General features: G+C 53.0%; 1 protein-coding gene across 5 annotated transcripts in view; it reads left to right on the top strand.

Annotated features, from left to right (window-relative positions):
* The window catches only part of SNX29 (sorting nexin 29), a 477185-nt gene that overhangs the window by 290225 nt on the left and 163925 nt on the right, over positions 1–23035 (top strand). For all 5 annotated transcript variants that reach the window (XM_032328137.1, XM_032328140.1, XM_032328139.1 and 2 more), the window contains exon 16: positions 22354–22470. In XM_032328137.1, coding sequence (XP_032184028.1) covers positions 22354–22470 — 117 coding nt within the window. The remainder of the gene's footprint in view (positions 1–22353; positions 22471–23035) is intronic.

The following is a 23035-nucleotide window of genomic DNA, read 5'->3' as shown; positions in this document are numbered from 1 at the left end:
TCACCATTCATTTTATTTTATTATTATTTTTTTTAAGAAAAAAAAATTTTTTTTAGATTTTATTTATTTATTTGACAGACAGAGATCACAAATAGGCAGAGAGGCAGGCAGAGAGAGAGAGGAGGAAGCAGGCTCCCTGCCAAGCAGAGAACCCGATGCGGGGCTTGATCCCAGGACCCTGGGATCACGACCTGAGCCGAAGGCAGAGGCTTTAACCCACTGAGCCACCCAGGCGCCCCGGTCACCTTTCATTTTAGTTTCTGGATTTTGCAAAGGCAACTCGAAGGTTCTGTTATAAGGAGGAGTCTGGGCAGGGCAGTAAGTAGCAGAGTCCACTGCAAGGAGATTGCTTTGGAAGGTCAGAGGCTATGTGTGTGTGTGTGTGCGAGCGCACGGTATTGTCAGAGAAGGGGTGAGACACAAGGATGTTGGCTCTTGCCACCGTACTAGCTCAGATGTGCCTGTTTCAGGTGAATGTCGTCCCCTCAAAGGCTTGGTCTTTGCACAGAGAGTATTTTCTTCGACTGCAGCCTGCTCTTTCTACTTGAGACTCTCCATCCTTTCAAGGGAGAGAGGCTCCTACCTCCCTTTGCAACTGAGCAGGTACACAGCCAGCCCGGCCCCACACATTCCCGGGCTCCTGAAACATGTTCCCTTCAGGCAGGGGCCCCGATGGGAAGTGAAGAACAGTGAGTCCCCCCCCCCGCCCCCCTGCTCAGTACCCCCCCCGCCCCCCCCCGTGAGAGCTGCTGCAGCCGCATCCCCGCCCCCAGTCTCTCCTTGGGATGATTCCTTTTGGCTGTACTGAAGGCAGTGGAAGTTTGTGTTAATGCTCCTGGCAGAGCAGCGAGTTGTTTTTAAAGAGCTGTTTTATTGTTAATTTCCGGCTAAATTTACAGAGCAAGGTATGCGTCATTCTAGTCTGTCAGGACCGAAATCCCATGCCCGCTCCTTCCCAGGAATGAATGGCTCAGAGACAGGGGACATCTGCAGAGCTGTCCTGACTTTTCAGACTAACTTGACCGAGGCAGTCGTTTGGTGGTCAGGGTAGTGTGGCGAGAGGAGCCCCGCTTTGGGAATCAGATGGACCTGGCTTTGTATCTGAGCGGCAGGGTGGCCTTTGGCCAGTTCCGGCAGCAAAGCAGGGGCTCCCTTTGCTCATCTGAAAGTGAGGGGGAGTAAGGCCTGCCTGATGGCGAGAGGGTGAGGTGAGCCAGCTCCTGAAGACCCGCGTGTTACCAGCAGCGTCTGCCGGTCCCTCTGACTCACCATGTACAAATGTCCTCTGCAGCATGTGCGGCCCCCCAAGGACGGGGGGTGCCAGCGGACAGTGTCCCAGTGTGACTGATGTCACGGAACCCTAACACTGAAGGGAGTGGGATGCGGAGACCTCCTGCTCCGGCCCGACTCGTGTGGAAATTCTGTTGATGCTGTGGTTTTCTTTTCACAGACACTGAGCGCCTTTGCCAGATGTGGGTGTGTGTGCCCTTGGGCCCAGGAGCACACGGGATGGACTTGGTCCTGCCCTTGTGGAGCTTATGTTCTGGCAAAGGGACCAGATGAAAAAGCTGTCAGTGAAGAAGCTTGTGTAGACCTCTGAGTTGTGGTTACTGTGTTTTAGGGGGAAAAAAAGCCTGCTAACTGTGGTTGGTTTTCTTTTTTTTAAGATTTTATTTATTTATTTGACAGAGAGAGATCACAAGTAGGCAGAGCAGCAGACAGAGAGAGAGGAGGAAGCAGGCTCCCCGCTGAGCAGAGAGCCCGATGTGGGTCTCTATCCCAGGACCCTGGGATCATGACCTGAGCCGAAGGCAGAGGTATAACCCACTGAGCCACCCAGGCGCCCCAAATGTGGGGTTTAAAACAACGTTGTGGATATTTGCAGCAAAATTTGCCATCCCAGTTGTGGATGTGCTGGTCTGTCAGTGCTGCGTCACAGGCCGGCTCTGCTCTGGGTCTTAGGTCTGCACTGGTCGGGGGCCGTGGACAGCCCCTGGTTCCTTGTCACCAGGTGTCTCCTGAGGACGGCCCACACATGGCATCGGCCTCCCCACCATGCCCGCCGAGGGAGCCAGTGAGAAGCAGAGATGAGGGACCGAGGGGGCGTCTGTCTGTTCTCAACCTGGTGTCTCAGTGTTTTTGCCGCTTGGTTCAGCTATAGTCACGGGGTTGGGCCCACACTAAGGGGAAGGGATTATGCGCAGGCAGGAGATGAGCAAAGATGGGTGCTGGGAGGAGCCTCTGTGGGCAGGTGGTCAGGGAGCAGCTTCCTGAGAAGGTGACAGAGCTGAGCTTCCGGTGAGGGGAAGCAAGAAAAAGGAGGGCCGACAGCAGGGCTCCTCGGAGGGGCTGGGAGACTTGCACCAGGGCGGAGGGAGTTTAAAACCAAAAGTGTGAAATTAGGCTGAAGGGGTTAGCAGGGACCAGTCTTTGCTTGTTGAGATCTTGTACTCAATGGGGAGCTTGTGACCTTCCAGAACGGCCTGTCCTGTTGAGGGTTAAATGTCAATGTCAGGAGTTCTGCTGGGACCGGTCGTCTGGCCCTGGCCCCCAGTCCCTGGTCCTGGTGGCCTGTACTTGAGCCGTGAAACTTCTGGACACAGCAGGCCGCCACCGTGTGGTACAGTGGGCTGGGCATCACGGCATTCCTCCTGAGGTCAGCGTCATGGCCTCCCTGAGCTCGGGGAGCTCACAGGGCTGGGAAGAAGGGCCCCGGCTCAAGGCAGAGGTGGTAGTGCGCCCACCCCAAGCCCCCCTGCCTCCGAGCCTGCCTCCTTTCTGCTGGCCACGTACCTTCTTTCACTTTTCCAAAGACGGGGGCCAGAAAGCGTCACTGGTGTCCATATAAAACATCCCCAAAGAAGGTGCTGGAACCTAGGAAGCAGGCATAGGGGCGGGCTTAACCTTTTTGTGGCAGAATGTCAGAGACACGGGATCTGCTGAGGTTGAAGGGACTAAGGACGGCTGTTGGACGGGTGCGTAGAGGCATCTGGCGGGCGGGGTGCCGAGGGCGAGCCGGCGTGTGAAAGGAGCGAGCCGTGACCTCAGAAAAGCCCTGCACCGGCCACTGGTACAGAGGGTGATGGAGCCAGACGTGGTTTGTGCCTGTGCAGGCCCGGGCCCATGATCTGGGGTTGGAGGGCAGTTTGCTCAGCTGCGGGGGATACCTCAGAGGTGATGTCGTATTTGGAAGTTCAAGTCACGTCTGTTGGAAAGCTTTCCTTGAGCTTCAGAACTGGCCTTTCTTAGTGTGTGCCCTTGGGGAAGCCAGCAGCCAGGGACTGGTGACCCCTGTGGTGTTTCCTTCTTCCTTCCTCACTCCTGCCAGATGTGTGTTTGCTGTATCCCAGGAGTTCCCTGGAGCCTTCTGTGAGCAGTTGGATTCTTCACACCCAGCGAGCGGGCATCAGTGCCGTCTTTTCGGGTGGGACCCAAGGCCCGGAAGCTCAGTCAGCCTGTCCCAACCCACAGTGGGCATCGCATTGTGGAGGTACGCCCACCCCGAGACCCCCTGCCTCCGAGCCTGCCTCCTTTCTGCTGGCCACGTACCTTCTTTCACTTTTCCAAAGACTGGGGCCAGAAAGCGTCACTGGTGTCCATATAAAACATCCCCAAAGAAGGTGCTGGAACCTGGGAAGCAGGCATAGAGGCGGGCTTAACTTTTCTGTGGAAGAATGTCCTGTGAGCAGATAGGAATGAGGGCAGGCATTTCCTTCACTTCTAGATGGTTCCATTCTCTGGGCTGTTTCACCCACCAATCCCTTTGTTGGTGATTTCTGAGCATGAACTGTGTCAGGCACCACGATTTGTCCCAGAGATCCAACAGCAAACAAGACCAGGGACCTTGCCTCAACCACACCACCTCTGGTCTGGCATGAGACCGCAGTGCACACGAAGGGTTAAGGTTGTAGGCTCAGTGCTGCGACCAAGGACAGTGGAGTAGAGCCACCATCTGCGTTCCCACTGGTGATTCAGTGAGCTGAACTGACATTCAGCGAGCCGGACAGGACCCAGGAGCCCCAGCACCATCAGCGGGCGCAGTGTGAGAGCCAGCCAGGGAGAAGTCTGGCTGTGGCCTGAGGCTCGTGGTTCTCATCTCCTGGAGACCCCCCTCCTGTGCCCCTGACAGAGGGGTCTGTCTTGTTCTGTTCAGGCGGTTGGAGCAGTAGCACTGTGTGGGCAGCGGACACCAGAGGCTGGAAGTTTCCAGATCTGGTATCCAGCAGATCCATGTCTCAGTGAGGGCCTACCTCCTGCTTTGCAGATGGCTGTCTTCTTCCTGTATCCTCATAAGGTGGAGAGAGTGAGCAAGTGTTCTGGTCTTCTCTTAGAAGGGCATTGCTGTGGTCTGAATGTTTGTGTCCTCACCACATCCATATGTTGAAAACCTTGTGCCCGAGGTGATGGTATTAGAAGTGGGGCTTACGGAGGGTGGTGGGGTCATCAGGACAGAGTCCTCAGGAGTGGGGTTAGCGTCTCAGTAAAGGAAGCCCCGGTGCCTTCCTCCATGTGAGCACAGAACTGTAACCTCGTGTAGGGCTGTCACCAGAGCCTGACCATGCTGTCACCCTGCTCTGGGACTTCCAGTCTCTGGAACAGTTGAGAAAAACATTTATTTTTGATAGTTGACCTAAATTTTGTTAGAGCAGCCTGAAGAGACCAAGATAGGCACGAATCCCATTCATAAGGGCTCCACCCTGGTGAGCTGACCACCTCCCAAAGGCCCCGTCTCATAAACGCATCATGTCGTGGGTAGACTTGAATCTATGAATCTTGACCAGGGGACACATTCACTCCGCACACTAACTTGTATCACGGCCAGAGGTTCTGGGTGCAGATCGCTCACTGTGGAAGTAAATCTGGGCTCTAATGTTTGCTTTTCTAACACATGAACATTTAATATAACATTTAAAAAATGCTTAGAGGTGATTTTTCTTCCTCTCTCCCCATGTGCTCCATACACTTACTGAGCACTTACTGTGTCTGAGCCCGTCTGGGTCACTGGGGTTATGGCAGTGGACATAAGATCGAAATCGCTGCCCTCCTGTTGCTTACTTCTTGTGGGCATGAAGTGAGGGTGAAGCAAAGTAGTCAGCTGGTAGGAAAGATTATGCTGAAGTCAGAACAAGGTTGGGAAGCCTTGGGGGTAGGGAGAAATAGTTTGTACAGTGTGGACATGCAAGTTCATACTGAGACTAGCCAGGAATAAAGACCTGTGGGTGGGGGAGAGGGTGAGCCAGGTGTGGTCCGTCATCTGGGGGAGGAGAGTCCTGTGCAAAGGACATAGCAAGTGCAAAGGCCCTTGTGTTTAAAGAACAGAAAGGAGGCAAGTGTAAGGCTGGTGACGGTGTTGAGGGCCATGGTAGGGGGCAAGGGCAGAGAGGAAGGGGTTGGTCACGGTGGGCTTCCTGGTCATGGGCTGTGACTCTGAGTGACAAGGGAGCCGCTAGTGGATTTTGAGCAGGGACAGGGCAGCTGCACTGGATGCTCTGTTGAACACGGGTGGATGGTGGGCAGGGCAGAAGGCAGTGAGCCGTCCTGGGGACTCTCGCAGGAGCCCGGGGGGAGACTGCTTGGTGGGTTGGGCCAGCGTGCTGGTGGGAAACAGTGAGAGGGCGCTCGGGTTCTAGACTCACTGTGGGAGGAGGGCCATTGGATTTTGCTTTGGGATGCATGCGGGGCTGTGAGAGAAGGAAGGTCTGGGACGATTCTGGAGTTTCTGGCCCAAGCACATGGAAGGCAGTGACTTGTCATCTGGTGTAAGGGGGACAGCTACACGGGGAGGAAAATCAAGTTTGGTTTTCAGGCCATTTACCTTGACGTAAATGAGTGAGCAGTTGAATATGTGCGCCTGGGTTCCCAGAAGGAGATAGACATTTATTGGTTCTCCACGTACACATGATGTTTAAAAAGACAGGACTGGCTGAGGGCACGTAAAGAGGTTTTAAATCTCCCTGTCTGAGCAGAAGGCTTGCAAGCATGTCTTCACCCATGCACCAGATGTTGAGCGGAGAGGTCGATAGCCCCTCTCTGTCAGGTGGTGAGGGGCGGCCTGGCTCCCGGAGGGCCCCTGGGACCTGGCCTTCCCCAGCCGGCAGCTGCCGTGTTCAGCATCTTCCCTAGCCATCCCGGCTCTGGCCCCATCCGGTCCCGTCCAGTCCTGGGAATGAAAGCACCAAGTGAGCCTGCGGAGTTAGCCCTGGAGCTGACACAGAGTGGAAGTTGCGGAGGGGGTAGGGGATGCTGAGTAACTGCTGAGTCACGCTTCCCTGCCCGCCCTTGGCTGTGTCAAGTGGGACAGGCTGCATCCTAGAGCCAAAGTCTCCTTTCCCCGCAGCGCTTCTCCTGGAGCCGGTGAGGCTCCTGCCCTTGGAGAACCTCCAGTCCGTCGCGTGATGAGTTTTTCTTCTTGGCATAGTCAGAACGCCACGCACATGTGCCCGAGGTATTTGTAGGCACTGAGTCACGGTGAGGGTCGGAGGTGGATGAGTTGTTCGGGCCAGACATTGCCTTTTTTATGTGCCAATGGCGAGGCTCTGTTTCCTTTGAGAAGAAGAGTATTGGTGTGCAGGCTGCGTCCTTAACCGGGTTGGAGGTTCACGTGAGGCCAGGGGTTGCAGGGAAGGAGGGGTGCCCTCTTCAGAAGCTGGCTTGGAAATCCTGAAGCTGTTGCGTCATTTCCGGAACGGGGCCAGCCGAGGAGCCATCCTGCGTTGGCTGCCTGCGTGCTGTGATATGTTCCTAATAACGACACTCTATGTTTTTACACCGTTGTTATATATCAGGTGCTATGCCTTGGGCCTCACGTTCTGTTCACAGCTCTGGATAATCAGTATCATTGGCATCCCATTGGACAGATGGAAAAACCAAGGTTCAGAGAGGTCATGTAATTTGTGTAGGGTCTCACGATATGAGGACTGCCTGAACCCCTAGCCCATGTTGTACCCCCATGGCTTCTTTCTGAATAAAGGACATTGTCCTAAACCTCTCGATTTACCCAGTGGCAGGGTCTGGGAGATGGGACTGTATCTAAGTCTTTGTACCCCAGACCCTCAACTTACACATGGGAGGCCCACGTGTGTGGCCCAAGACCATGCAGCATTTCCCAGGGGAGAATTCGTGATGCTGTCTTGATGTCTAGTGAATCCCCTTAAGTAAGAAGATACTGTGGTTGGAGGGATGGCGCTTTTCCCCAACGTGATTCTCAGGGGCAGGTCCTAGGACTGTAGGCAGAAAGGAGAAACGTGCCGTCATCACTGTTTGGAGATGAATGGTGGTGAATTTCTTGTAATGGTGTTTAAGCAGAGACTAGACATTACTTGGTGACTCCGGGAGTCAGGACTCTGAACAGGCAGAACACCCAGTGCAAACTGGGTTTTAACAGAAGGTGAAGTCTTGAGGTTCTTGGAAACCTTAGGTGCCCACCCAGGGGTTCATCTGACCTTGGGCCAGGCAGTGTCCAGGTCAAATGATCAAATGTGGGTGTGCTCTTCTTCTCTTGCTTGTCTTTGTTTTCTTCTCTATGGTGTTTGCTCTCACGCAGGCTCGCTCGCTCGCTCGCTCTCATATGGTTTCTGGCAGGTCCAGCTTACAACCCGTGAGCCTGGCAATTCTGGTGATGAGCTTTTTTTTTTTTTTTCATTATCTCTAAGATTCTTAGAATTGAGCCTCCCACTATCCCTGAAGCAATCACCGTGGGCAAGGGAGTGATACTTAGCGATGGGTACCGTCGGGGCAAATGCTGACTGGGACCAGGGGTGTATGGTCAGCCGCCCAAAGCTACTTGAGCTCACAGCGGAAGAAGGGTATTTTTCCAAGAAAACACAGGGTTCCGTTGGCTGAAGAAGAAGGGAGTGGATTCTGGGTAGAGAAAACCAGGGACCATTTCAACATGAGGGCCTCTGGCAAGAGGTCTTCGAGCATTAAATGCGGAATATTGGGGATGATTGCTTTTGAAAGAACTTTTTAATCTAAGATGTAATGATCAGCTTGATTTCTTAGCCAGAAAGTGTTTGCTGCTGCTGCTGCTGCTGCTGCTGCTGCTTTTCTGTGTCACCTCCGTGTCCTTCTCCTTTTCTGGGATCACTAACAGGAACAGAGTCTGGCAGCCGGGAGACCTGCTCATTGCCTCCGATATGCAGTCAGGACCCTGCAGGATCCCGCTGGGAGCTGGATCTCTTGTTTGTAGCTCCATTCCCCGTGACAGGGCACAGACACACTGTCTCGTGGTCAGTAAGTGCTTGTAACCGTGGGCCCTGGGAGGCAAGCTTGTGGGAAACAGATTTTGGGGCAGTCTTTTCACTGCTGTGTCCCCAGTGTCTAAGACAGTACTTGGCACCTAGTAGATGCTCTGTAAACACAGAGCATCTGTGGGAGGCAGAGTGGGAAGAGCATCATTTGAAACTGGACAGATCTGGGTTTGAATCTGGAGTTTTGGTGGACGTGATCTTGGATCCACCTGATAACGAGTGACGACGGGGGGACATGGCAGCTGCTGTCATCCCAGGTTCCCGGTGCCCAAGAGATGAGAGGCTTGATGCCCCCGCACAGTTGGGAGGGCCCAGAAGGGGTTATCTCCCCACAGCCCCTCTCCCTCCTCGAGGAAGGAATGTGTCTCAGAGTGTGATTTTAGGTGACCCTGTGGGCCCTTGAGGGCCAGGGATCCTCCAGTAAAGAGTGTTGCTGAATCTCCCATTCCATAGCTGTTTGTGGGGAACATCTTTCTTGCCCTCCGTTAAAGGAACCCGTGCCCTCTCCCCATCTGTGTCCGCATCCCTGTGACAGCTCTGCCTGTAGTCTCCATAAGCCTCCGTTTCCTTACCTAGAAGACGAGACCGTGTCTCAAAGAGAAGTGAGTGTCGCAGTGGAGGGATGTTGGTAATGGGCCTTGGACAGTGGAGCACGGGACGTGTCCAGCCTGCGGTTCCAGTGCTCAGTGGAGCCCACGGAGGAACTGCATTGCGTTCAGGGCCCTCCTGACAGTATGTGAGACAGCGATAGAAAACACTTGCTGGGCCCCTGAAGCAGACACAACAGATACCTTGGGGAGGGTAGATGTGTGTTCAAAGTGTGGCCTCACCACTTGGTATTTGTATGGCCTTGAACACGTGGTTGAACTTGTCCGAGTCTAGTTTCCTCTTTGATGAATGGGGAATGTGATCACTCCTTCCCATGGATTTGGTAAGACAGCCTGTCCCAAATTTCTCCGGGTTCTGTGCTGTTCTGCAGACTTCCAGGCCCTTGGTGAGAAAGACCAGGAGATACAGGGTTGTTTTGCTGAAGGACGGTGTCTGTCAGGATGGGCTTGGCTCTACTGCACTGACAGCACCCCCAGTCCCAGTGGGGTAACACAGTGAAAGTTGTTTCCCATGCTGTGTGTCCGGCATGAGCTGCCCAGGGCCAAGGGTGGGAGTGGCCTCTGGCCAGTAGTCACTCGGAAACCTGGGCCGGCCTGTTCTGCAGGCACCTCGGGGAGAACATGGCCTTGGAGCTTAGTGTGGTGGGGGCAGAGACAGCTGCAGGAGCCCAGGGCAGAGCCCCTTGCTGAGACTTGGGAGTGACATCTGTCACTTCTGCGTGGTGCCCGCTGGCCAAAGCAGCTAGGTGCCTGTGCCCTGCTGAGCACAGGGAACAGGAGACACGAGGGACCAGAAGGGTGAGCGCTCCTGTCTCGGCCACAAGGACTCCTTTGTCTCTGTGTCGTTCCCATGTCAGGGCCAGCGCAGCTGTGGGCTTGTGACTTCAGTCCATGTCCAGACCCGTGCTTTCTGCCAGGAGGGAGAGATATTGGAGTCCTTAGCCTCTCCTCGCCCCCAGCTGCATAGGTGTGCTGAACACATGAACTCCCTTTTACTTCTACCAGATTTGGGGGACGTGGGCATGCTCTCACTGGGTGACTGATTGTTTGAGTCCTAGAAGGCAGAGGGAAGTCGCATTTGATGACCCCTCTGTAGGGGTTGATTGTGGGGAACCGCTGTGCTACTGTTGCATTTATCCTCACTAAATCTGTCGTGGGGCTTCAGTGACCCAGAGAAAAAGTTAGGTCCGTAGCCCTCTGTGGGAGGAAGAGGGGAGAGTGATGTTTGCACAGTGCTGCCGCGGGCCGGACTGTGTTCTTGGTGCATGCCCACAGTGTCCTGGTGGCATGGCACTGTGCCCCTTGCAGGAAAGAGAGTTCAACTTCAGCAGTGGGACTTAGAAATGTTCAGCACTGGGGAGAAATGATAGCTGCTTCTGTTCGCCTAGTGTGGCCCCAGCATCAGACCCAGTCTGTCTGCCTCTAAATTGCATGCTTTCTGTTGGTTTGTTTTCTAAACCATTCTGCCCTGTTTTTGTATCCTGATGACCCTGGGACCTCAAGAAATGTTACCAGTACACACATTTTCGTGTGTGACCAGGAGCTACAAGAGTCAGAATCCTAGTTGGGGCACTGGCGATTGAGCCCTCATTGTGTAGGAGCTCCAGTCCTAGTGGCCCTGGGACATAAGTGCTTTTTGGTCAGCATTTTAATGACGCAGAAGTTGAGGCCCAGAGAAGCGAGTGACTTGTCCAAGGTCACCTGGCAAGTCACTGGCAGATGGGGTTCCCCATCCTGGATGTCCAGCTTCAAGTACATCCTCCAAACCACTACTCCACACTGCCTCCTTCAACATGAGCCTGACCTTCCTTCCATACAGGTGTCTGTGTCCCCAGCTCACTGCTCGGCAGGGCAATGGTTACCCGAAGGGGGCCCCTCTTGTTTGAGGCGAGTGCTGTGCGGTACGAGAAAGGGACTCTCTGGGGAGAAAAACATTTTTTTGATGCTCATAAAATGTAATGTTTTTCGTTTACTGTCTTTCTTTTGAAACTTGGGCATAATATATTGAGCCGTGTCTGAAATATTCAGGAGGTCTTTGTATTCCTTCTGATGGAACATGATTAAGAATGCATGCTGGCCTCCCTTCCCTTCTAGAAGACATTGGAATATGACAAAGAGCCATATAATTTCAGAATTTACATCTTTATATGAAATTCTGTGCTTTCCAGCACTGCACAATAAATGTAAAAGCAACGCTCCAGGGTGAAATAATTTCTGAAGAAACCTCTGGAATGGGGAGCGGGTGTTGGGTACGGGGTATTCTATAGCTTCCTGGGTCTGGCGACCAGTTCTGTGGAACAAGAAGCAGCTGTCCCCTGGTGAGCGCCTCCGCGTGCCACCGTGGGTGCTCTGAAGTCTGTTCCTGTCCTGCTAGGTTGTCCCAGCAGCCCTGCGTGCTCTGTGACAGATGGCCACTCGGCAGCTGAGGAGACAGAGTGCAGGGTGCAGGGGCTTGGCGGTGGGGCCTGGGTTTTACCTGGTTTTCCTGCCTTCTGCTCCCTAACCTCCTCCCACCCTACAAGCCTCAGCTTGGTGGAACTTCTGGAATGCTCCGCTGGGCCGGGGCTGAGTCGGGCCTCCCCTCCTTGTTCCCGCTGCACCACTGGCCACACTGTGTGGGGACTGTCGGAGTCCGAGTCCCGCGGAGACAGGGAGCTCCCTGAGGGTCCCTGCTGATGCCCAGCACCCAGGACAGCACCTGGCACACCCACGAAGGGCCAGAGACGCAAATGGAGGGACGCACCCCGGACCTCAGGAGGATCTTTGTAGAACACTGACCCCGGAGCTGCGAGAGAGTGTACGTACCCCGTGGTAGTCAGGAGCACGGGCTCTGGCTCGGATCCCAGGTTCTCTGTTGGTCGGTCTTGACGAGCACTTAGCCCCTGTAAGTGTCCGGGTGCTCACCGGTTCTGGGGATGGTAGCTGCCATGCGGAATCCCCCAGCGCGGGGGTTTTATCCTTTCGGTGGGCCGCTGTATCCGCAGTGCTGAGTTACAGGCCTTGGGGGAGGGTAGATGCGCCGCAGAAACTTGTCGAACGAATGAGTCTGAGCAGAGGAGTTTTCAAAGAAGGGACTGTGCTGTGTCTGGGCTTCCCATGCTCCCCGCGCATGAGCCGGTGATGGTGGGTAATGCTGAGAACTGGGTTGGCGCAGAGCACGTGCCCGGTAGATGTTCCCTCCTCCTGATGAGGGCTTCCCCTTCTCCTCCTCCTCTACTGCCTTCCCTGCCCTCCCTGCGGGCTGGAGAAGCTTTCTGTGCTGGGAGGTGGGTGAGGCCACTGTCCCACTGCCTTCCCACTCTGCGATCCTCCGGAATCAATAGTCTCCGTGAGCCAGCCTATACTAGTGATGCTTTTGAAAGGAGAGGCCAGCAAAGCTTTCTAAAGTAATTCTTGACCCATTTTCACAAGCTCAGCCAAACACAGTGTGTTTTACTCGTAATGGGTTATAATTACAACCATTGTGTGATGCCAGGTAAACTGCATTATCTCCCGTGTTAGCAGAAGGGAGACTTTGTCCTCCCCTCTACCGTTGACCCTCCTGTAACTGATCCGGCAAAGAAAAGCCCAGAAGTGTCAGGTCTTGTTGCTGACTTTGGCAGTGATAGCAAGTAAGATGTGTGGAGATGGGTGAGATCCTGTGCTTGGTTCCAGGACTGTGAACTGTGTGGGAGACAGCCTTGGCTGCTGGGTGCACGAAGGCTGGCCATGGCATGGCCACACCACCTTCTGTGGGAGCTCTGTGTAACGAAAAGAATGTGGATCTGTGTGTTAGCTATCGCAATAACCTCTCGGTGATTGTGGGCAAGAATTCTAGATTCTTCGGCTCTCATCTTCCTCCCCTGTGAAATGGGAACAACGGTAGCACCTGGCAGAATGTGTAAGGCCACTATGTACAGTTGTGCAGGTTGTTCACTGCATAAGACTCACTGTCCAGTAAGAGCTGTATCCAATCCATGCCCCACTCACTGAGCTTAGGCCCTGTGAGGCTGTAACTACCCAGACTACACACCTTTTGCACAAATAATCATTTGTGCAAAAGATCCTCTATCTGTGGCCCTGCAGATGTTTGATCTGTATTAAGTGTTCAGAAAACAGCAGCTGCTGTAGCTACTGCTGATTCATCCTTTATGGAGACGATGTATGAATGGATCACAGGAGCTGGGGAGGGTGGTAGACTGAGATTGGAGTTAAGCTTTGAAGGGTAGATGGAGTTTTAGGAGGTGTGTGCGGTGAGGGAGTTGGAGGAGGAGCCCATAGTCCCATTTGGTCGGTGTCAGTCTTTCCCTTGAGATGTTTCCTCCCCTCCCCTTCCCACCTCATCCCTCCTTCTACCTCACCCCACCTTCCAATGCTTGAATCCTATGTCAGGGAAATGAACGGGAGGCCGCTGAACGCTCTTAGTAAATTTTGGGTTCTGGAGAAATTTCAGTGTAGACCAAAATGGTGTTCCATCTCTCCCTGTGCCCATTCCAGGCCCCGCCCCCCCAGCTCCTCTCCAGCACCAGTCCTGCTGTGTGCTAGCCCTCCTTTGCCCCCTCCTCCGTGTTATCTTGAGGTCACTTGCAGATGTAGTGTCACTGTGTTTGTCAATGTCGTTGACAGGTGTCAGGCTGAACAGCGTGTGATCTGGGTTGGGGCTTTGAGGGGGAGCGGTGGGAGTATCAGCTTGGGAGTGGGGTGGAGAGCAAGACAGGCGGTGGGGGCTGTCGGGTTTGTCCAGGTGGAAGGTGGGGGTGCTTCTGCCCCGAGGCTCGGCTCGCCGGTTGGAGGAGAGGGAGCAGACCTGAGAGAGGTCAGTCTTTACATGGTCCAGGGCCGGGGGCATGGATGCTTCTGTTGGCGCCTGGTTCACAGCACACAACGCCTGTGACGGCGTGGAGTTCGTGTGCGTGGTGCTCTGAGCTAAGCATGTCTTACATCTGAACTCCCTTCGCTCTCCTAGAAGCCCTGTGAGATGTATACTGTTAGCAACCTTGTTTTATGGATGAGAAACTGAGGCCCAGAGAGGTAAGAGCGATTTGGCTGTAGCCTCTGCTAGGAAGGGGGTGGCGGGCTCCTGACCCCAGGCACACACGTGGACACCGCGCCGGGCGGCCTCCCTGCAGAGGCTCCAGCAGGAGGGGGACAGGTGACGGGACCTGCTGGACAGCCTCGCAGCTGCATCACGCCTGTGTTGCTCTCGTGTGAACTTGTCTTTCACAGACGGCTGGAGCTCAGGGTTTTGTTTCGCTCTTTCCTTTTTTTTCTTCTCTTGTCATTGCTCATTTGTCTCAACCGCTGGGAAGGTGTTGGGTGCACCTTGATAATCACGCTTCCTGTATATCCTGCCTTTGCTCTTTAAGGGCCATTAGCAAAGGCAGGAGAGGAAAGGTGTTATCTAGGCTGTTCACAGCTGCTGCTCGGCGTGACCTTTCTGCATGGCTTTGCCGCGTGTATTCTCTGAAAGGTCACGTGTCAGGAGAACCGAGGACCAGCACTGGGGACTGGGAGCCAGCAGCTCCGTGCCGGGGCTGTCACAGTTACTGGAACATCTGTTTCTCAGAGGCATCCCATTATTAATTGAGCTGTTGTTTGTTCTGAGTGTTTCTTCCCCCCATTAAATCGTAATCCCAGCCAAATGTTTGCAAGTGTTACTTCTCTCAAGCTCTGCGGTTCGGAACACAGGGGCGTGCTACAGAGGCGATTAAGGGAGGCTCTTTCAAGTTGAACTTATCAGCAGGGTTGCCTTACAAGCCTCTACTTATCTCCGAGCCCATACAGCCCTATCTCCGTGGCACTTGAGGATGGGTCTGTCTCAGGCTTTGGCTGAGCGTGTCACTTGACAGCTTTATGATGTGACGTCGAGGGGGACCAGCCCTGAGTTCGCAGAGCTGCTGCCTCATCAGGGGTGGGGAGGGTCATGGGGAGCCTGAGCAGCTCCTGGGCTCAGCACCCCCCCCACCCCACTCCATCCTCTGCCCAGCAGGATCACAGCAAAAGCTGCCTGGAAGGAAGGAGGAAACTGGAGAGGCTCGGAAGACAGGAGGCGCAGGGTCATGAGCTTTGGGGTTACTGACCCCCCACCCCTCCTGGGGTTACTGACCCCCCCACCCCTCCTTATAGACTTTGGACAATTGCTTGCCCTTTCTGAACCTTGGTTTCATCTTCTGTGAAATGGGCATAGAGCTGTACTTCCCAGATTGTAGTATGTGCAAATGAAGAGAGGTCCTGGAATGCCGCCTGACCCTAGAAAGGGCTTGTGGTTACTGAAGGGTTGTTCACCAGGGTCGGCCCTGGGGAGCTCCCGAATTCTTTCTTTGCTTGTGATGATGCACCTGAACGATGAGGGACAGTGTCCTCATTTGACAAAGAAGATAGTATGAATCAGAGATGTGAAAATACCTACTCACGGTCACACAGCATGGAGTAGATGGATCCTGGATTGGGCCTCCAGACCCCTTGTTTTTCTGTACCCTGTCCTGATTATGACTGTCCTGAAGTAATACCTGACAGTTCCTTGGGATGTCTTCATATTGAAATTTTCACCTAGAAACTGGTTTCCAAAATGTCTTCACATGAAACAAAAACCACTTTGTAGAAGGCCCCCCCTGGTGCCTGCATACTGCCAGAATGTTCTCTGGGCTTTTCTCCTTTGGACCCTGAATGCCACAGTAGGGCCTGCCTTAGCAGAGGTTCTTGCTTGTTCTGGGGACTGAAGGTGGGTGTCTGTACAAACAGCCTGGGGCTGGGCCTGTGGAGGCTCTGAGGGCCATGGGAGCAGTCGGAGCCCAGATGGCTGTATTCCGCTGCCCACTGGTGGCAGCCGCCCCCTGTAGGGTTGACATGACCTTTTCGTCGGTGTGTCTCTGCTCACATGCATGCACACCTGTGTACCTGCAGTGTTGCCCCGTCCTCGGGGGTGTGTGCACCTGTGTGTGTGACTGTCGCTTTCCTGGCGTGTGTGTACGTTACTGTGTGCACCAGTGTATGGGTGACCGTGCATTGTCTTGGGGGTGGGGGAGGGAGTGTGCTGGTGTTCCTTGCCTGGGGCAGTGCTGAGTCCTTGAGCCTAGGTTGGTCAGCCCTGGCAGGCCCCGTGCCGTTGAGACAGCGGCTCAGCATCCTGGTAGTGGTGGGTGGAGAGGCCTGGTAGAGAGTCGGAAACATGGCCTTGGAACTTTGACTCTTGCTTGCAGTGTGGCCGGGGGAAGGTGCTTATTAGCCTTTCTGGGGCTCCGTTCCCTCAGCTGTGATATGAGGCAAAGGAAGAGCATTCACCTGCTGGGGAGCCTCAGTAGGGCTTCCTGGGGAGAGTGGGGAGCAGCCCTGGGGCAGAGGAAGTACCATTGTTCTCTTCCTCTCCGAGCCTAGGCTTCCTCTCACTCCGAGCGGTCCCAGTATTTCCCTCGCTGGGTGATTTATCCATCACCCGAGGGGTTGAGTGATGGAAAGAGTATGGGGTTTGGAGCCAGGAAAACCGGGATCAGATCTCACCTGTCACTCATGAACTCTGTGGCCTGAGACTTCCTCAGCCCCCGAACCTCACCTTCCTCCCCGGGAGATGGGCAGGGCCAGGAACCATAGGACAGGGTCAGCCTACCAGGGTCAGAGAGGGCCATGGCCGTGAGAACTTTTCCAGGACTTCTGAGACCTGTGTGTCCTGGGCTGGGGGTGGATACTCAGTATTTTACTTACTTTTCCTAATTGTCTTAGTTTTCCAGTCCAGATTGACACTATACAAGAACACGATGTACATCCATCCGAAGGAAGGACAGATATTGATAGCATCGGTGCTATCTCGCTTTTTAAAAAATCTCTCAAGTCTTAAAACGATCCTATTTTGGCTTTCTTTTTTCATCATCATTCGTCACTGTTTCTGATAATTACCCTAAGATGTTGTTTCAAATACAGCATCTGTGTTGTAGATGGATGCCTTTCAAACTACCTGCGATGAAGAGCTGGGTTTTTAAAAACATTTAAAACCTTTAAAAACATTTCCATGTCATTGCAGACTGACATGTACAATTAAAAAAAAAAATCTAGAAAAACCATGGAACTCGTGGATTTCATAGCAGTATGAAATTGTGGTAAATGTTTGTAGATATTTACTGTCAACTCCTGTTCGTCCTTTGTCCCAGATTGGTAGCTCCGCCCACTGTCTGCATCTTGGCACACCCACCCCCCCTTAACCTGGCTGCAGATGGGCCGCACCGTTCCAAGCGCCCCGCCACGTGGCTGCTGTCTGTTGTCAGCCCGTGGCTTGAGGTAGTTTGTCTCTGGCTTGTAGCTTTGTTCATCTCAGTGAGAAGTTGGAAGCAGACAGCTGACAAGTGGAGAAGCTTCTGTGACATCACTGTTTTGCAAACTTGGGCTGAAACCCAAATAACTTTTCCATAACTTGGGGACTAGCCTACCTACACGTCATAGCTTAGCATGTGCAATGCTTCCCCTTGGTCTGTTCAGGTGACTCCCAGATCTAAGTGAATCGTGGCCAGTGGGTCTTTTAAAAGCATTTCTTTGGACTCCCTGCCCCACTGAGTCAGCTTTTGAGAGTGAGGACTGGAAATCTATATTTTTCGAAAGCCCTCCAAGTGGCCAATGATGAGCTCGTTTGGGGAGCCACTGGTCCACACTGCACTACTTGCCTTCGCTCTGTGGGGTTCACTCGTCTCCTTAACCCCCGAAGGGCTCAGATTGTCTCCCGTAGCCCAGGATGGCATGCAGAGAGCACAGACCGTGGCCATCGCACCCCGCCACTTCCTGACTCCCACACCTCAGTCTCACAACCCGGCGCCTCGGAGTCCCAAGGCTCATCCTTAGGGAAACCGGCCCAGCCTGCGGGAGGGATACGAGCGAGGGTCCCGTGAGTGGACGGATAGAATCCCGGGAATAAAGGGCTGGAGCGCAGTTGGTGCTCGGAAGTGGACTAAGAAAGATGGGCACTGACAGGGTCTTAGTCTTTACCTGGTGCCGTGTCCTCATCACGGGAAGAGGTTCTCCACCCCTCCCTGCCGCTTACGTATGTGACACCAAAGAGCAGCCTCTGCATTTTATAAGGCTTAACGATGCCGAGACCTCGACGTGATTGTTCTTGCGTGGTTTGGGGTATGTGACCAGAAGGACCTCACTTGCCGTTAGAATTTGGGGGTTGTCTTGGTCTAGTTAATCAGGGAAGTGTCTAATTAGGTAGCTGAGGGAGGGAGTAGCATGATTTGCTTGAATGTGATTAGATAGAACATTCCGATATCAAAGAAAATGCTAGAGGCTTTTTTTTTTTTAATTTATAATTCTTTCGTGATTTGGCAGGTAATTATGATAATTCCTGGGATTTTCACAGACTTAAAAGCCTTTTTCACAGCCACATTATTTTTGGAAATCGTCTTCTCTGATGCTCCAGCTGGAATGGATTGCTCAGTCTTCTGAACTTCCAAAGCTTTCGTCTTCCAAAGCCCAACTCAAATGTCACCTTCCCGATGACGCTTTCCCTCATCACTTATGCCAGGGATTCCAAGTCTGCGTCCTCCATGGGCCAGGTCTCTGATCACCTGGGAGTGGCTGCCTGAGCATATCTTTGAGGAAGGAGTGCGGCAAGCGACTAGTGATGTCTGCCACGGGCCAGAGGTGGGAGAGAGGGGGGTGAGTCCGATCAATTTTCCTGATCCCGTGTGGCTGAGCATTTAGGTGGGTTCCAGCCATTTGGAGCTAAACCAGTGCTTTGGGCACAGGTGCAAGTGGAGGGGCTGGGTAATTCCCCAACAGAGATTTGCCAAGTCACAGGGGAGTGATTTTAAAAGTTTGATCGATGTTGCCAAACAGCCTGTGACTTAGAAGGGTCAGAGGTCTACTGTCTTCTCTCCAAACTCGGAAAGTGACTGAAAAGCACCAGGGTCATGAGCTGTGCACTTGGAGAAGCCGCCTCTCCCAAGGGCCCTGGGCATCATGCGAGGGGCTGGGGGCCGGGGCCGGGGGGAGCTGCCAAGGCTGGGGGAGAAGTGCGGGACTCCTGAGTGTTCTGTCTGGGGGAGGCCTTCCGTGATGTCCTGTCCTCTTTCCAGTTCTCCTCTCTCAGTACGCTCTAAGTTTGGTCTCTAGGAGCTGAACCCCATGATTTGCCTGCCCTGCTCCCCCACCCCCAACCAGGCCTGGCGCATGGTTAGCAACTCTCTTGGTGACATTTCCTCACTGGGGGACAATGAGTCTGTCTCCACAGCGGAGTTTAGGCACCTGCGGCCCCTTTCCATCTGGCTGCTATAGACATCCTTGTCCTCTACTCCCCTTTGTGTGACCGCCCACCCTGTACACCCAGCTCTCCTTCACCGAGCACTTGCCACACCCAGACACAGTGCCCAGCCAGTCAGGTGCGGCCGCTCATGTCGGGCGCACAGTGGCCCCGTGCCCCAGGTAGGGTTTTGAATCTCTGTTTTGTAGGTGAATGGCTCTAGGCTCTCCAAGGTGGAGAGACTGGTGCCAGAGCATGCTGTGAGTGATTGAGTGCAGGCCTGTCTTGCACCAGAAGGTGAGCCCTTAACTGCCTGTCTCAGCTACTCCCCTACCCCAGCCCCGGGAACCTCTGGGCCTTTGCACCTGAAGTTTCCTCTGCTGGATATGCCTTTCTCTCCCCCATCTCAGGGTGACCTCCTAGAGCTCAGCACATTTGTGGGACATAGAAGACCTGTGACTGAGTGACTTTACATGCGGGGGCAGGGGCAGGTGATGGGGTCAGAGAGGTGGGTGATCACGAGGGTGTTTGGGTTTTACTTATCCTTAGGACAGTGGGAAGCAGTGAATGTTTTAAACAGCAGGTGATGATACCAGATGTTGCTTTGGGAAAGATCACTTCGTCTGCTTGGCCGAGAATGGACTGAAGGGTAGGTAGTGTCTGTCTGTCTGTCCCATTCTCTGCGACTCTCTGTGGCTGCTGAAAACAAGGACTGGTCAGGCGAGACCTGTAAGTGCCCCCAGAGCCTAGCAGCATCTCCAGCCGGCAGTGGTGGTGCTGCCTGCCTTTGTTTCTATAATCTCTACTTCCTTTTCTGAGGCTCTCAGAGTCTTGAATCCATTTCTGGTTACACTAGACTTGGGAGGAGTTATTCAAGGAACAGTAAGCTCAGCATGGTTTATGTAAGATCAAAGCTGTTGGTCTCAATGGCTGTCTGTAGGGGTATCTAATCTAGAAACTCAGTTTCAGAGCCTCGCTGAGTAACAATGAATATCACAGTTTTAATGATTACTTGGAATTATTTCATCAATTTATCTCCTCCCTTCCATTGGATCCCCAGCCCAGCCCCCTATTTTCCAGCGAAAGGAAAGCTTTGTCGGACGTGGTCAAGTCACTCTTTGGCTGCAAAAGAGAACCAGGGTTTTGACAGCTCATGATAAATACCATTGCAGGCTGGGATGTTTCGATGTTTTATGCATTTATGGAAAATCGTTTTAACACTCTGGCTTCCGCTGCAAAACAAAGAAAAACAAAAACAAAGTAAACCGTTAGCTTTGCTTTGGAAATGCCGGTGGCATTTGTTGAAAGCTCTGTCCCGTGGGGGTCCAGTAGCAGACATTCAGCACTAATACTGGCAGCGGTGTGTTTCCTGCTTGCCGTGTGGTAAAAGGATTCTCTGCCCCGGGGAGGCTCATGGCGGATTTGGGTGGTTTCTGTGTGCAGGATCCGCATGGGCCTTATTAGGAATATTGTACTTGCTTGCGAAAGACCCGAAGAAGATCGTCTTAAGCTTTTCCAATACAAAAGGAATAACACAACTGGGAAATACTAATTTGAGGTCTGCACCAAAAGCTGGTTAAAAACTCAGTGACTTATTCTGCCGTTGTTAATTGCACGGTACTTGGAAGATCTTCTGTGCTGTTCTCACTTAGCATTTCACATGGGTTTGAAAGAGGTGGGCAGCTGGGGGGTGGGGGGCTGCCACGAACAGGGTGGAGATTCACAGAGCAAGCTGAAGGAAGCCTCAGGATGTGATTGGGAGCCCCGTGCATTTTGTGCTGATAGTACCACAGCTGCCTTTAGTTTCAGGTGAAGAATTTTCACTCCTTAAAGGGCCCCAGTGGTTCTACCCACTGATAAATGGAAGAGTGTTCATTATCAGCAAACTAAAAAGTAAGGAAAAGTAGAAAAAATGCCAAGAAAATCTGTCCCTTGACTATTGTTAATATCTTGTGTATTTCCTTTTATGCCTTTTACCTTGTAAATAACATATCAAAAAAAAAAAAAAAGGAGCCCCCCCCTTTACTCCTCCTGAGACCCTAAGACTTAGGTTAATGATCCTTTCTTTTCCCACAAAATGTCTCCTTATACCCCTTCTTGATTCTGACATTATGTTTTAGATTTCATATGTAGTCCTTATTGTAAGGCGTCTGATACTAGGTTTGTCTTAAATAGAATATAAAGGAGAGGTGGTCTCTTGGGAAAAGCAGCGGGGACAGGGCTGGGGAGGCTCTCTTGACCTCTGAATTCTTGAGGGATTCTCTTTAAGATGGTAGCAAGATTCTTGCAAGGTTCCTGAAGAGCATGGCAGGATGACATCTCACATCTCTCCAAAATGTTTAAATAAATTGTAGTCGAATTCGATCTTAAGCCACAACAAGATCACTCATGTAATCAGAGAAATTACTCTGTTTTGCCCATGTAGGGTATCATCGTTCTTTCCGTAAGTTGATAGGTGGAAAGACTTGGGGTGCATTTTGTACATCAGTGATAGACTGCTTTATGCCGGCCTCTTCTTATTCCATTCGGATGAGCCAAAAGTATTGAATAAACGTGCCCAAATTCGAGGGCTTACGGCAGGCCCGAGCAGGCTGCACGTGGGCGAGGTGTAAGGGGTAGAATTGTGACGTCTGGCCCGGTGGTCGAGAGCCAGGTCCCCAGAGTCAGCCCTCCATTGGCGGTATGACCTTGAGCTAGCTGCTGCTACTCTGACGTCGTTGCCCTTGTGTAAGGCAGGAATACTAGCACCTGCCTCAGGAGCAGCATCTTGAAGATGCGGGGAGCACTCGGAAGGGATGTCCCTGGCAAAGATGAGGCGGTGACCGAGGGCTCATTATGCCGCTGCAGCAGGCTCTACCACCATCACTGTCACCATTGCCATGAGGCTCTGGCTCTCTTTTCCCAGTTTGCAGAACCGAGGTCCTGAGGAACAGAGGCATGCCATTAGCTGAGTAATTCTTGGCAGGCACAACTCAGATGAGGAAGAGAGCCTTTGCTAGAGAAGTGTCCATGAAGGATAAAAACCGAAGGCCCCAAATGGCCTGGTAGGGTCCTCTCCTGACCATGAACTTCAGACCATTGGTTCTATAGTATTCACATCAACCCAGTCACAGATATGTTCGGCCTAGAGCCAGGTTTGCACAGTTCATAGGTAAGCAGTGTTGTGTCTCCCACCCGGACAGCTTCCTGCGGCCTCGCTGATGACTGGCAGCCCTGGAGAAGGTGGCTCCCATGCCTGGGGGTGGGGCGCGGGTCTGTCCTCCGAGCCTCACCCTGTTTTGCTTGTGTGTTCCAGGTGGCGGAGATGCACGGCGAGCTGATTGAGTTCAACGAGCGCCTGCACAGGGCCCTGGTGGCCAAGGAGGCCCTCGTGTCCCAGATGAGGCAGGAGCTCATTGACCTTCGGGGACCGGTGAGTGCTCCCACCTGGGAAGGTCCCAGCCTCGCTCTTCTCCCTGTTTTCCGCAGTCACACTGTTAAGTTTGCTCAGTGCTGGCAGTGTCAAGGGGACCGAAAGAGTGAGCTGTCAGGTACCCACCATCCAGATTTTGCATGCATTAACCTTCTCTGCGCTGGGTTTGCTTTGGGCGGGAACAGGAAGAACACACACGACGACACCAGTTCTGTCAGGAGCCTCCCCTTTGCGATGTCTCATGCCCCGCCCCGTCCCATCGTCAGTATTCTGAAATCTGTATAGCCTTCTCCTTCCTGTTTTTATATTCACTACTTAAATTTCCATGAGCAGCAGGCTTGGTTTTTGGGTAACCTGTACTAACGTAATGGTTACTCATGTTGTAACCGTTACTGACGTAGTGCTACCTGTTTGTATCTCCCTGACCCTTGTTTTTAAGTCAGTATTGTGGTTTGAGGACTGTCTCACACAGATCTTGTAGAGGATTTTAACACTGTAGCTCCCTTCATTCTTCGGGTCCCTTAGCCTGGTCCCCCATATCTGTGGTTCCACTTGCCCCGATCTG

Source organism: Mustela erminea, chromosome 20 (assembly GCF_009829155.1).
Source record: "Mustela erminea isolate mMusErm1 chromosome 20, mMusErm1.Pri, whole genome shotgun sequence".
NCBI lineage: Eukaryota > Metazoa > Chordata > Mammalia > Carnivora > Mustelidae > Mustela > Mustela erminea.
This window is presented reverse-complemented; position numbering and strand designations above follow the sequence as displayed.